The sequence below is a fragment of the Quercus lobata genome, chromosome 8 (assembly GCF_001633185.2).
Source record: "Quercus lobata isolate SW786 chromosome 8, ValleyOak3.0 Primary Assembly, whole genome shotgun sequence".
Classification (NCBI taxonomy): Eukaryota; Viridiplantae; Streptophyta; class Magnoliopsida; order Fagales; family Fagaceae; genus Quercus; species Quercus lobata.
The window spans coordinates 10,312,920-10,325,473 of record NC_044911.1 but is presented as its reverse complement, the minus strand read 5'-3'; the positions used below and the strand labels follow the sequence as shown (position 1 = coordinate 10,325,473).

At 34.6% G+C, this 12,554-nt stretch overlaps 1 protein-coding gene across 1 annotated transcript; it reads left to right on the top strand.

Annotated features, from left to right (window-relative positions):
- The first annotated feature begins 2,696 nt into the window (after positions 1 to 2,696).
- On the top strand, positions 2,697 to 11,444 carry LOC115956091 (OVARIAN TUMOR DOMAIN-containing deubiquitinating enzyme 2). The gene is made up of 9 exons (XM_031074554.1): positions 2,697 to 2,936; positions 3,448 to 3,527; positions 3,633 to 3,678; positions 4,262 to 4,370; positions 6,573 to 6,664; positions 6,756 to 6,818; positions 7,302 to 7,417; positions 10,922 to 10,997; positions 11,136 to 11,444. The coding sequence occupies exons 2-9, from the start codon at positions 3,463 to 3,465 to the stop codon at positions 11,190 to 11,192; spliced, it is 624 nt and encodes a 207-aa protein (XP_030930414.1). The 5' UTR covers positions 2,697 to 2,936; positions 3,448 to 3,462; the 3' UTR covers positions 11,193 to 11,444.
- The last annotated feature ends 1,110 nt before the right edge of the window (positions 11,445 to 12,554 follow it).

The window sequence follows — 12,554 nt, the reverse complement described above, 5'->3', positions numbered from 1 at the left end:
TTGTAAGGCTCCTGATAACAATATCTATCACCACCAATCCATCATGTGGTTCGAAGTCCATTCTAGCGTTATCTTGATCATTCCTCTCATAGCCATACCTTATGTTTTCATCAAAACCAAACCTATGTCTCCTATTGTCATGCCCATTCAAATGAGAAGATCTATAAGGCCCATCATTTTTTGGGAAATCATTTTGAGGGATTTCAATTCGGGGTGGGCCAACCTTTGCTTGTTCAACTCGAAGTTGCTGACTCGAGGTTGATCAAATCTACGTGGTTCAACTCAAGTTGGTAGTGGATCAACTCTTGATTTTAACCTTAGGATTGCTTAAAGGCCTTTCATGCCTCCCCGAGTGTATTGTTGGCTCGAGGACCATTTTCCTCTCCAGAGTTATGTCCAGTGGTGGTATTTTGGAATCTTTGAAGTACCTCTTTGAAGGCTGGGATCATTGCATTGGGCAGAATTTCCACCACTTTATGGCTAATAGATCTGATAAATATTTAGCTTCGAAGCCAATTTATCAGCCGTTCGATTTGGCAGAACTTTGTAGTTTTGATCCAATTTGTGTCACAACTTGGTTTCAAACCATTTGTCTTAGTGTTCTATTATAGTTCGTGCTGATTCTCCCTTGACTCATCTTCAGCTTGGGATTCCGAACTTGCAGCATCATTGTTTCTCATTCTTCGAGTTGTTGCTGGCATTTAATGTCACTGAGGTTGCCAATTTGTTTGATTAGAAACCAATTTTTAGTTAACCTTGGTCTCTTAATACTAAGCTTTGGCAAGATTTAGCACTCTTCTTTCCAAATTGCATATGAGATTCATGGTGTTAACTTGGCCCCCATTATGCACAATTTGGTTTCTCGGATTCCAAATAGAATCTAGAGTAAATGCTATTAGAACTTCGAATTGTGTGGTTAAATTATTAAATTTACCAAATCTCAATCGCTTAAATATTTAGAATAATCAGTAATTTATTATGGTATTATAGTAAGAGGTTTTGAGTTACACATGAGAGAGAGTATTAGAACTTAGAATTGTGTGATTAAATTATTAAAATTAATTTAACAAATGCCAACTATATGGTGCACAACTCAGTCAATTTCTTATCTTCTTGCTCATGGTTCATCATTCGGATGGCAGGGTTTAAGGCTAAATTTATTATATCTTCATCAAATCCAATATAACCAAATTGACCTGGCAATATGGCAATTTATAAACAAATGAATGAGCCACTGTTTCCACTCCTTCCCCACACGGCACACAATTTGTATCATCAAAGCCCAATCTCCTAATAAGATTGTCTTTGGTTGACAGCTAATTTGATCCAATCTTCATTGGATCAACAATATCCTATTCCAAATGCATGCCCAAAAATCTCCGAACTCGATGGGTTCCAAGAAAATAATAGGGTGAGAGGATATAGATTGATTAGATTTATAGAAACCTTAAAGGAGAGTGTCATTTTAATAATCTTAACGGAGACTTGTATAATTTGTAATTTTAATTTATCCATAAAATTTTATCTATGGAAACCAAAGAAACCCCAAAATATATTTGTTAAGGCAGGGAGAATCAAGATTGTTGTTTTCTACAATTCATCAAAAAAAGAAAAAAAAAAAAGAAAAGAAAAAAGAATGTTGTTTCTACACGTTAAAAAGATCTCTTTCGTAAAGCTATTGCAAAAGAACGCCAACGAGTATGTTACATCCAAAAGCAACATATTTGTTTTTTTTACTCAATCTCCGAACCTCCTGGCTATTATTACAAGTTATTTATTTAACAAAAGCATTATGTTACGTTATCATGGAATAAAATAAGAAAATTTACGTACGGACACAAGAAATTTGATACCTGATGTAACAAATTATTAATAGAGTTTTTGTTCTTATAACCTTAGACTACTACTACGAAAGTTAGACCATTTTGTAGTGGTATTCTAATTATATAATACTAGCCTCATCATATGCGCTTTGCATATAAGACTTTTTTTTTTCTTTTTTGAGTTTAATATAATTTTTCAATTTAAATTTATCTATTGTTAGTGAGATTACACAATAAATGACTTTTATAAAACTAAAATTTAAGATTTGAAATGAGGTAAATTACTGGATTTAGTGTGTTATTTTTAAGAAAAAATGTACCATACATACTTGAAATATGTTTAGATAGAAATTGTGCTAATTTTTAGGAAAAAAGTTTCACCGGTAGTTTTTTTTTTTTTTTTTTTGAATTTTGTTGAATTACAATTTTAACCTTATTTTTTATTTTTTAAGAATAAATATTATTTAATTAAATTAGGGGTATTTTAGATATTTTCAAAGTCATAACTAACTTTCTGAATCTCTTATTAATATATAGAGATATTATAAGCTTGTTTAAAAAATTCTAAATATTATTTTTGTGTTCATGTATTCTAATAAATATTACTGTTTCTTCAAAAAAAAATATTAATAATGGATAAAAAAAATTGATGTAAATGATGAATTTAAATGAAAATTAGTAAAAATTAAGTTGTCAAATCTATTGCGTAAGTGCATCGATAGTTCTAAAAACTTAATAGAAAAGAATAAAAAAAAAAATGTTTGGAATGTCAAAGTTACCAATCATCATCATCATGTAACACATCATTTTCCAAATCCACTAGGACTCCTTATCGTATTTAGTATGGATTCAATGGAGACCATTGCCGAAAGTGCAATTAAAAAAACACAACCACATCCAAAAACAGTGGAAACTATTCGAGACATGATAAAAATGCTATATAAGTTTCCAATCCATTGCCATGTAAATTTGGCAACAACCAAACCCATTATATTTATATTGTGCTTAACTGCTATTACCAACCCCTGACATCTCCTCTTCATCTCAAAGACTCTGTAGCTTTGCTCCTTTAGTTAACCCAAACAAAACCAAAACAATACAAAAAACACAGGTAAAGATCCTAAATTTTATCCTTTTCAACTTACTTGTTCCATTGTTTTCTTGAATTTAATGCTATTATTGGTGCTGTAGTAGATCTATAATTTCTTTTTAAATTTGTGGGTGCATATTCAGCTGGTAGTTTCTCATGTTTACTCTGAAATGATGTATTTTGTTATCTGGGTTGGTTTTCCTTTGTGGGAATTCCGCTCGGATTTGTAAATATTTTGAATCTTGATTTTTTTTTTTTTTTTTTTTTTTTTTTTTTTTTTTTTTTTTTTTTTTTTAGTAGTTTCTGATATTTTCTGTTTTCTTATTTTTACAAGTTTTAAGCTTTTCTTTTTTAATTTCTATTCATGTCTTTTTATGTGTCCCATGAAGCTTAAAAATTTTGTTTTTATACACAATGGGTTTCTCTCTTTCTGTGTGTATGTGTGTTGTAGAGTATGGAGATAAAATATGGAACATTTTTCATATTTATATGTAATTCTAAAACGTACTGTGTTGTTGTGATTGTTTTAAAGGTCTATTTCTCATTAACATGGAAGGTATTGTTGTGAGAAGGGTCATTCCCTCGGACAATAGTTGCCTCTTTAATGCTGTTGGGTAAGTTCAGATTATTACAAAACCTCTGTTTGCTTTTTTCAATTGTGATAAAGTGTGTTCATTGGTTATGTTTAATCTATTTTTCTTTTGTTTCTTGATTTGCAGGTTTGTCATGGATCATGACAAACACAAAGCCTCTGAGTTGAGACAGGTTACAGTCTATAGCACCTAATCTTCGGTGCCAATGTTATAATATAAATTTTTGAACTTGTTAGCTGGAATAACTTGATTCTAAGAGTTTTTCTTTTGAATATCGCTAACATTTGATAAAGCATTTTAAAGTTAAATTTTGATATCTTGCAGAATCTGTGTGAGTAAATTTCATTCTCTGTGTAGCTTTATAAACCCTGTATCTTTGGTGTAAATCTTGAAATTGCTGATGAAGTACTTAATGTTCTATTTAGATACTCTGTTAAACCATTTATTCTATACTGTTAACTGTACATATCTCACATCTTGAAGCTTTCAATTTGAGCTTCTTACCATCTACTATTCCATATGATGCAGGACAGTGGTAGGAAAATAGAGATAATTTTTGGTGTTCCTTGCATTACCATATCAAATGCATGGACCAAATTGATTCAAAATTAGAAAGATGAAAATCAGAATGATTATCTAGGAAAAAATGTTTTAAATTGGTCCTGTTGTGGTTACACTTTAAGCATTCATTGATGGCATATATATTGTTTTATATACTTTTTTTATCCTTACAAATTTGTCTATAATTTTTGTAGGTTATAGCTGCAACAGTGGCAAGTGATCCAGCAAAATACTCTGAAGCATTTCTTGGAAAGTCAAATGAAGAGTATTGTACTTGGATTCTTGACTCAGAGAAGTGGGGAGGTTTGTTGAACTTGAACTTTCTATTCTTAATTAGGGGAGGCTTCATTGTCCATATGATGTAACTGAAATCAAATGGGTCTGAATAATGACTATCCTGGGTTAATTTATCCTTGCAATTGCTGCTGGTTTTTCGTTGTCTAGCAGTATGTAAGGCATGCATAAGGAATTGTAGAGTTTTATCCTTTTAACAGAAGAAAGTAACACCCATTTTTTAAAGATAATTGTTGCTGCGTTTATTCATGGGTTTGGGCTTGCTGTGGCATAGGATGACTACTAAATTAGATCACCTTGCATGTTGACCCTATAGCTCAAGGTTGCCTTAGGGTATCATTCTAGCTAGTTCCAGTTCAGAAAGGATAGAAATTCTAGTGGGAAAATCGAAGAATTATGCAACCTGCCTCTCACATTTGCGGTTATTGATTCTTTATCACTGTTAAAAATTTAAAATATGTAAAATTATTTTGAAGGAGGGTAAAACTTATCTTGTTGAGGATTTACAGCATATTTTGTTTTGTACAGTGGTCAAGTTATTGATTAACCAAACGGAGTAATTCCTTAAATTTCTATATCATGTTAAACTTGGTAAACCTTGTGGATTCTTTTGCCATTTGGCCTTAAATATCTCTGCTCACATTGAGTAGCATGGATTAGTTTGTGATAATCTCACAAAACTGGTTTAGTTGATCATTTTTTGCTGCTATGTTGCAATTGGGGTAATTGATGATCTATTAATTCGTTTCCAGTATAATGGACAGCTCAATTTTTATTCTGGTTGAATTATATCAAGTTTTTTTAATTTTATGAAGGATTTAGATTCTTGATTCTTTCTAAAAGCACCTTTGGTGGTTCCTTTGCTTTTGCCCTCCCCCTCTGAGTGAAAAAAAATAAAAGAAACTGTAAAGTTATCAGTTGATTAATTAGGTGTCAGTTTGGGAATGGAAACATTTACTTTTTTTATTTAATTCATTTTTTATGAGGTTGTTTGCAACAACCTTAACCGTACAAGCCTGGGCTGGGCCTACCTGCATCCCCCAAGGTAGTATGTATCTTGTAAAAGCTTTCACAATCATTAATAGGAAGATCAACTCAATTTTTTTATCATGCACCTTTATCAACTGCATAATACCTATCTTTTTGTATTTCTTGATATGTTAAGATGCCACCATATACTCTACTCTATATATGATCATGAAGTCTTCATGTCAGTTTTTTGGATTTATTGATAAATATGCCACGTTAGTTCAAGCATGATGTTGCACATTTTAACAGTACTAATGAACTTTAAGGGCAGTAATTACAGGCCTTGAGTTTGGCTTGTTTACAGTAATAATCGTGCTTGTACAACATGGTCTTTTTGAACGGTTCACTTGAAGATAAATTTGATGAATTGTGTTTCTGAGTGGACATTTTATCTTTTGAAAATGATATAGTTGTTTTTTGGATTATTGCCCCCCAAAACAGGAGAAATAGAGAGAGAATATTTTCGGTTAACTGTTTTGAGGTCAAGTGAAGTTGTTTGCACATGTTCAAATGTACAAAAACTGTATCAGTATAAATAGTAGTGACTATTTGCCAAACATGTGATGCTATCTGACACGTGATTGCCATAGGTTTAGTGTCTTTTGTTCATTTCTTTAAGTTCTTCCTTAATTCATTATGTAGTGGTTCAATTCAGTTAGCTTTACTAGTACTGGCTATGCTGGTAATGTTTGTACAATGTGCTCAAGTTTTTAACTAATGTATCATTAGATTCCAGAGAAGACAGAAGTAAAAAGAAATTGGATATGTTGAATGAATAGGGGTGGACCTTTTGTTTGTAGGAATCCAGTATCTTTTCTATTCAGTTTCTTCCTGATAACCAACAATACGTAAAAGAAAACCTATCATGCAGTGCATTTTAGTGTGCGTTTTGGTTGTCTTCTGATTGCCAACTGGAATACTCAATCTGGACTTATACAAAGCATAACTTAGAGAATCCACTACCATAAAAAGGTCTTGAGTTTTAAATTTTGAGAATGTGTTTGGCTCATCTTTGTATTAAAAAATGTGTGGCAAATGGTTCTCTTGATAAAAGTGGTGTGAAGTTTCTTTCTGCTTTTGTTGAACTGTTCTGTGTATTTAGTCACAATGATGCACTAGGAAGTCTTTGATCATCTGTTGTTTCATTCTGCTAAATTTGTTACTTTTATATTATCTGTGAAGGTGCCATTGAGCTTTCAATATTAGCTGATTATTATGGACGTGAAATCGCAGCATATGATATTCAGACCACACGATGTGATTTGTATGGTCAGGTTAGCATTTGGAATATGTTTTCTGTTCATCCGAATCTAGTCTACTTGCCAACTCTGAGTATTTACTCTTTTTTGGGGTGCTATTGGACAGGAAAAGAAGTATTCTGAAAGAGTTATGCTGATTTATGATGGGCTCCATTATGATGCTTTAGCCGTATGTGGTTCAGATTATTTCACCTTCTTTTTTTGGCTGATTCTTCATTTAAATGAATATTCAGAACGAATAAAACTGCCCATATGTAGGAGTAATACATTCTGCCATCTCTTAAGCCCCACTACGAAATCACCTTGCCAAGTACAATTTTAAGATGATCTTAACCGTCTGTCATCTTGCATGTGTTTTGGGATTCAAGAAAGAGAAAGGGAACTTAAGAAAAAGAACTTGCTAAGCAGTTTTTACTGTCATTGGCCTGATAAGTTTATTTCTTGTTAACAATGAAATTTTTCAAGGGAACACATGTTGGTTTAAACCCTGTAGACTATGGAATTTTATAGTTAATAGTTCCATCTGTTCACCCTGTGTGCTTTCATTATTATTAATTTTTTTTTTCTGCTTGCCCAAATTATTATTGTTATAATTATTATTTTAAGTATAATTTTCTCTTATGTGGTGCATTTTTCTATTTTGTATTGACAGATGTCACCCTTTGAGGGAGCTCCAGAGGAGTTTGATCAGACTATTTTTGCTGTACAGGACGGGACCATTGGTCCAGTTGAGGGGCTTGCTCTTAATTTTGCTAAGGAGCAACAAAGGTAATATATATTTTTTTGATGAAAAGACTACAACTTTATTAAGAAGAAGATAAATTTAGTACATCTTGAGCCACAACAGACTCAATAATATTCAGATTTTCCTTTATCCAAGTTACATAATTATCAATGCCCTTGGCAAATTGTGCCAAGATGTGTGTTGGTCGATTACCCTCCCTCTTAATATGTGAAACTTGCACCAACCTGAACACCTGTACCCTGTCACATATCCCTGCTATGATATTAATAATGGTAACCTGTGGACTGGTCAAGCCTAATTGTGAATCACATTCAAAGTGGGCATCCCAGATTCCAACATCCCAAGCAAAATCTACTGCTTCCTCCAAAGGTTTTGCTTCAGCCTCTAAAGGTCCCTGTGGAAAGTGTATTTTCTCACTCATTGCTGCTGCTACCATGCCTTAATGATCTCTGACGACAACACCCACACCTGATGCTTCTTGTTGTTCAAAGACCACACCATCCACATTAATCTTGTACCCAGGAGATGTGGGATTAGTCCAGCAGGCTGTGTCACTCACCAAGGCTTTAGATGGTTGGGCATTTGCCACTTGGAACTTGTCAAGCAGCATTCTAGCCTTCTGCAGAACCGTAGCAGCCAACTGCCGTGTCTTCCCTTGTCGAACAACATTTCTGTTGAACCACATGCTCCAGGAAGTTGCTATAACCAATTCCAAAAGATCATTGCCCATCTGTTGTATGAATTTGAGATGCCACAAGAGGTCTACAAATTCTGGAAAGTGTACCCCTTGAGTTTCAATCAGTAGACTAGATAAAATCCACACCTCACGGGCCATTTCACAACTCCAAAGTGTCCACTACTTTCAGCTTCCAAACTACAGGCTTCACAAACCAGGTTATCAAAAACCTTTCGGTGACAAAGGTTGGCCTTTGTAGGAAGTATATTTCTGCTTGCAAGCCATGCAAAAGTCTTGATTTTATTTTGCATATTTAGTCCCCTCAAAGCCTTCCAAAATAAACCTTGATTACAACAGCTTGAAGTTTCAAGGCTCAGATTTGTTGAAGACATCAGGACAACTCTATAAGCACTACGCATGGTAAAGTTGCCCTTAGGAGTGTAAGCCCATATCAGTCGATCCGCAGGGAGTCTAGAACTCAATGGGATGCTCAAAACGACCTTTGCATCATCAGGTGCAAAACCCTGTTTTACCATATTTGCTTGCCAAGTAACAGAATGATGATCAATCAAAAAACTCACCTTCGCATCTGCTGGGCAGCCATCCAATGGGTTTGAGATTCGAAAAGTAGATGGTTTAGGTAACCATTTATCTTTTCAAATCACAATTGAGGCCCCATTTCCAACCTGCCACCTATATGCTTGCTGGACAACACTCTTGAGTTGAAAATATACTTCTCTAAGCAAAAGATGGATGATTGCCAAGTTCAGCGTTTAGGAAGTCGGCATTTGGGAAATATCGAGCTTTATAGAGCCTATGCAGTAAGGTATTTGTGCAAGTTTGTAGCCTCCAGCCTTGTTTTGCCAATAACAATAGATTAAAGGCCTTTAAGTCCCGAAATCCTAGACCAACCTCCTCCTTTGGTAGGCACATTTTATCCCAACTCAACCAAGCCATCTTATTCCTCTCATTTGACTGCCCCCACCAGAACTTACAGACCATGGCTGTCATCTCATCACACAATGCATTCGGAAGCTTGAACATACTCATGGTATAGGTAGGAACCGCTTGGGCGATGGTCTTAATGAGGATTTATTTGCTTGCTTGTGAAAGAAGCTTTTCTTTCCATCTTGGAAGCTTATTATCCAGCCTTTCAATCAATTATCGAAAAGTGTTGCATTTATTCTTTCTGACCTAGGATGGAAGGCCGAGATATTTCTCATGCTTTCAAATGAACTCTGCACCGAATCTAGTTTTAATATCATCCTGAATATTTTGAGGTGTGTTACGGTTGAGGAATAGGGAAGTCTTCTCACGATTCAATTGCTGACCAGAGGCTATTTCATATGTTCTTAGAACCTTCTCTAGATTTGAGCATTACTCCCTTTTGGCCCAACAGAATATAAGATTATCATTTGCAAAGAAAATGTGTGATATTTATGGTGTATCTTCGTATGCTGTTACTCCTTTCAGTAATCCTTGTTCCACTGATTGTTTTAGCAATGCCGACAGTCCCTTTGCACAAAGTAAGAACAAATACAAAGAGAGAGGGTCTCCTTGGCGCAGACCCCTAGTAGGAGTGACGCAGCCTCGAGATCTCCCATTAATTCTAACAGAGTATGTAACAGTGCTAACACACCTCATCATAATATTCACCCACTTCTCATCGAACCCCAGCTTCTGCATTATTTTTTCTAAGCACCCCCATTCAACTCAATCATACGCCTTACTCATATTCAATTTCAAAGCCACCTCTCCCACCTTACCACTCATTTTTTGACTAATATGGTGCATTGTTTCAAATGCTACCAACATATTATCAGAAATAACACACATAAAAGCACTTTGGTTTTCACTATGATGTGGGGAAACAAACGTTTTAGTGGCCAAGACTTTAGAAGCAGTCCTTGAAATAACATTACTAAGACTTATGGGCCTGTACTGGGTGCTTTTTGTCGGATTTTTCACGGGTTTGATTAAATTTTGGGAGAATGATACCATGGTTAAGGAAATTAAGGACTGTTTGTGTTACACAATTACCAACTACGGACCAATAATGCAAATAAAAGAGAGGAGGCATACCGTTAGAACCCGGTGATTTTTGGATGCATTTACTTCAAAGCTTTTATCACTTCCTCAGCTCTAACATCTTGAGTCAAGGTTGCATTCATTACCTCAGTAACTCTTGGTTGCATTGCATCTACTACTGCTGTGGAGTCTGTTGGTCCATTGGACCGAAAATCTGCTTCATCACACAATCCCCTGCCAAAATCTGCTTCATCACACAATCCTCTGATGGTATTTCATTGGAGCCAGCTTGATGCTTTTGCATGGAAAAAGCTTGTATTACAGTCCCCACTAGTTAGCCATAAATTCGTGGACCAACAGACGGTTAAGATCATCTTAAAATTGTATGAGAAATTTATTGGCAAAACAAGGATGGAGGATAATGTGATGAAGCAGATTTTTGTCATCTGCCTGATGCACATGGTAAAGTTCCATGAATAATTTGTCCCTTCAATAAATTCACAAGTTCTTTGAGGATAATGTGGCTAACCCAGCTATTCAGGAAGTGTATAACTGGAGATTAAATAAAATTATTCTTATTATGTTTTTGAATAATCAAAATATTTGAGGTTTTGCATTTTGTTGACGTTGGGGCAATGTTCTTATTTGACATTTTGCTTCCGAACTCCTACTCTCTGATGAGTTACATCCTTTATGGTCTGCTCCTAGTTTTCATGTTACTTTGTAGATGTACTTGCATTGATAATGATTAATGTGTAGACTTTATTTATTTTATTGGATTTATGGTGCATGATTTGTGTTAATTACATCCTGTTATTTCCAGGAAGAGGAGATTTACTGACACTGCCAACTTCACTTTGCGTTGTGGAGTATGCCAAATTGGAGTAATCGGCCAGAAGGTCATTTCCTATGAATAAAAATTATGCTTGCTTCAATTTATTTTTTATTTGTACCTTTTTAAAACCTGGTACCCACCATAGCTTGATTTCCTGATTTCTTATGATACTCACCGACTCTTTTGTTTTTTTAATGTGTAGGAGGCTGTGGAACATGCTCAAGCTACAGGCCATGTCAACTTTCAAGAATACAGATGACAGTAACTATGGAAAACAAAACCACCATGTTGTCCCATTTTATCACAGTGAGCTTCTTTAGGACTTGACCCATTGCATTGTCTGTAAGGTTTGGCGAAGTTATAATTGAAAAATTAATAACTGATAATATGTTCTTTGGGAACTATTGTTGCTGAATAATATGTTGTACCAAATGAGAAGATTACTTCATATTTTTTTCTTAGGAAAATGTAATAAGATTGTATTGTATTTTAATCACCCTGTTGTATATTATTGGTTCCTGTGCATCCTCGTGGTTCCTATATTTGTTCCACATGCTCATTTTCCTCAACAATTAAAAAAAGAAGTTCAACATGCTCAATTTCGTTTAGTCCACAATGCTATGATTGAACTCTCATTCATGTACAGCTATTGCACAAGCTACGTTAGTACTTTCATGAATGTGGAATATATCGCTTGAAACATGCATATAACAAAAATACGGTTCCTTCGATTTAAGAATTGTATAACATGGTATATATATAAATAATATATATGTAGTGCCAATTTCACTCTAGAATATATGCCTCCATAATACTTTATGACAAACAAAGTTACATATTTCTTCTGAAGTGATTAGCTAACTGTTGCAACATTACTCTCTAATCAAAAGTACAAAAGCAAACTCACCTAGCTCGGTCTACACTGCAAACAACGAGCATATTTCAAGAAACTATTGAACATTACCACGGTCCATAACTTATCTGTATTCAATACAAGAAGAGGACATACTACCAAATGTATAGCACCACCTAGCTTCGATCCAACCACAGTACAACTCTTCTTTTTTTTTCTTTTTGATAAGACAGTACAACTCTTCTGTTGTGCCATAAAAATTGACAACGTCCTGACTCTCAAACGAATGATAATCATCAGTCTCTAGTGAATAGAAAACAATGCTTTGCCCATAAAATCTAGGAAAGTAAATTTTGTTCTCCATTCCAGGTTTTTTTTCTATTGCAGATAAGGACGATGAATAACATAAAGCATATAATTGCCCAAATTTTCAACTCTAATCGAAGTCATCTTTGATTTATTCAGTTTGAAAACTCGAATCCACTTTCCAAATGGAGCCACAAATACTGATAAGAGCTCACCATTACATTCGACTAGAATCATTTGGAGGTTACCATTGTAAGGTGATTTAGGCTTGGTAAGAACTTCGAAACTAGGCTTCTCATCGTTTAGCTTTAGAATTCCAAGATTTACTTCCCTACCCAAAAAATAAAACGCTTCTTTGTAGAAAACTGGGCTATTGCAGTCAAAGAGAAAGTCTGTATCATCACCTTCACATACACTCATCCCATTATTCATCCCTTGGGCTACAAAATTGTACAACGAATT

Bases quoted from the DNA above. Each gene is read 5' to 3' on its own strand.
- LOC115956091 (XM_031074554.1), top strand. From the start codon at position 3,463: ATGGAAGGTATTGTTGTGAGAAGGGTCATTCCCTCGGACAATAGTTGC. The intron at 7,418-10,921 runs GTAATATATATT...TGTTATTTCCAG, and splicing joins TTTGCTAAGGAGCAACAAAG to GAAGAGGAGATTTACTGACA. The intron at 10,998-11,135 runs GTCATTTCCTAT...TTTAATGTGTAG, and splicing joins TTGGAGTAATCGGCCAGAAG to GAGGCTGTGGAACATGCTCA.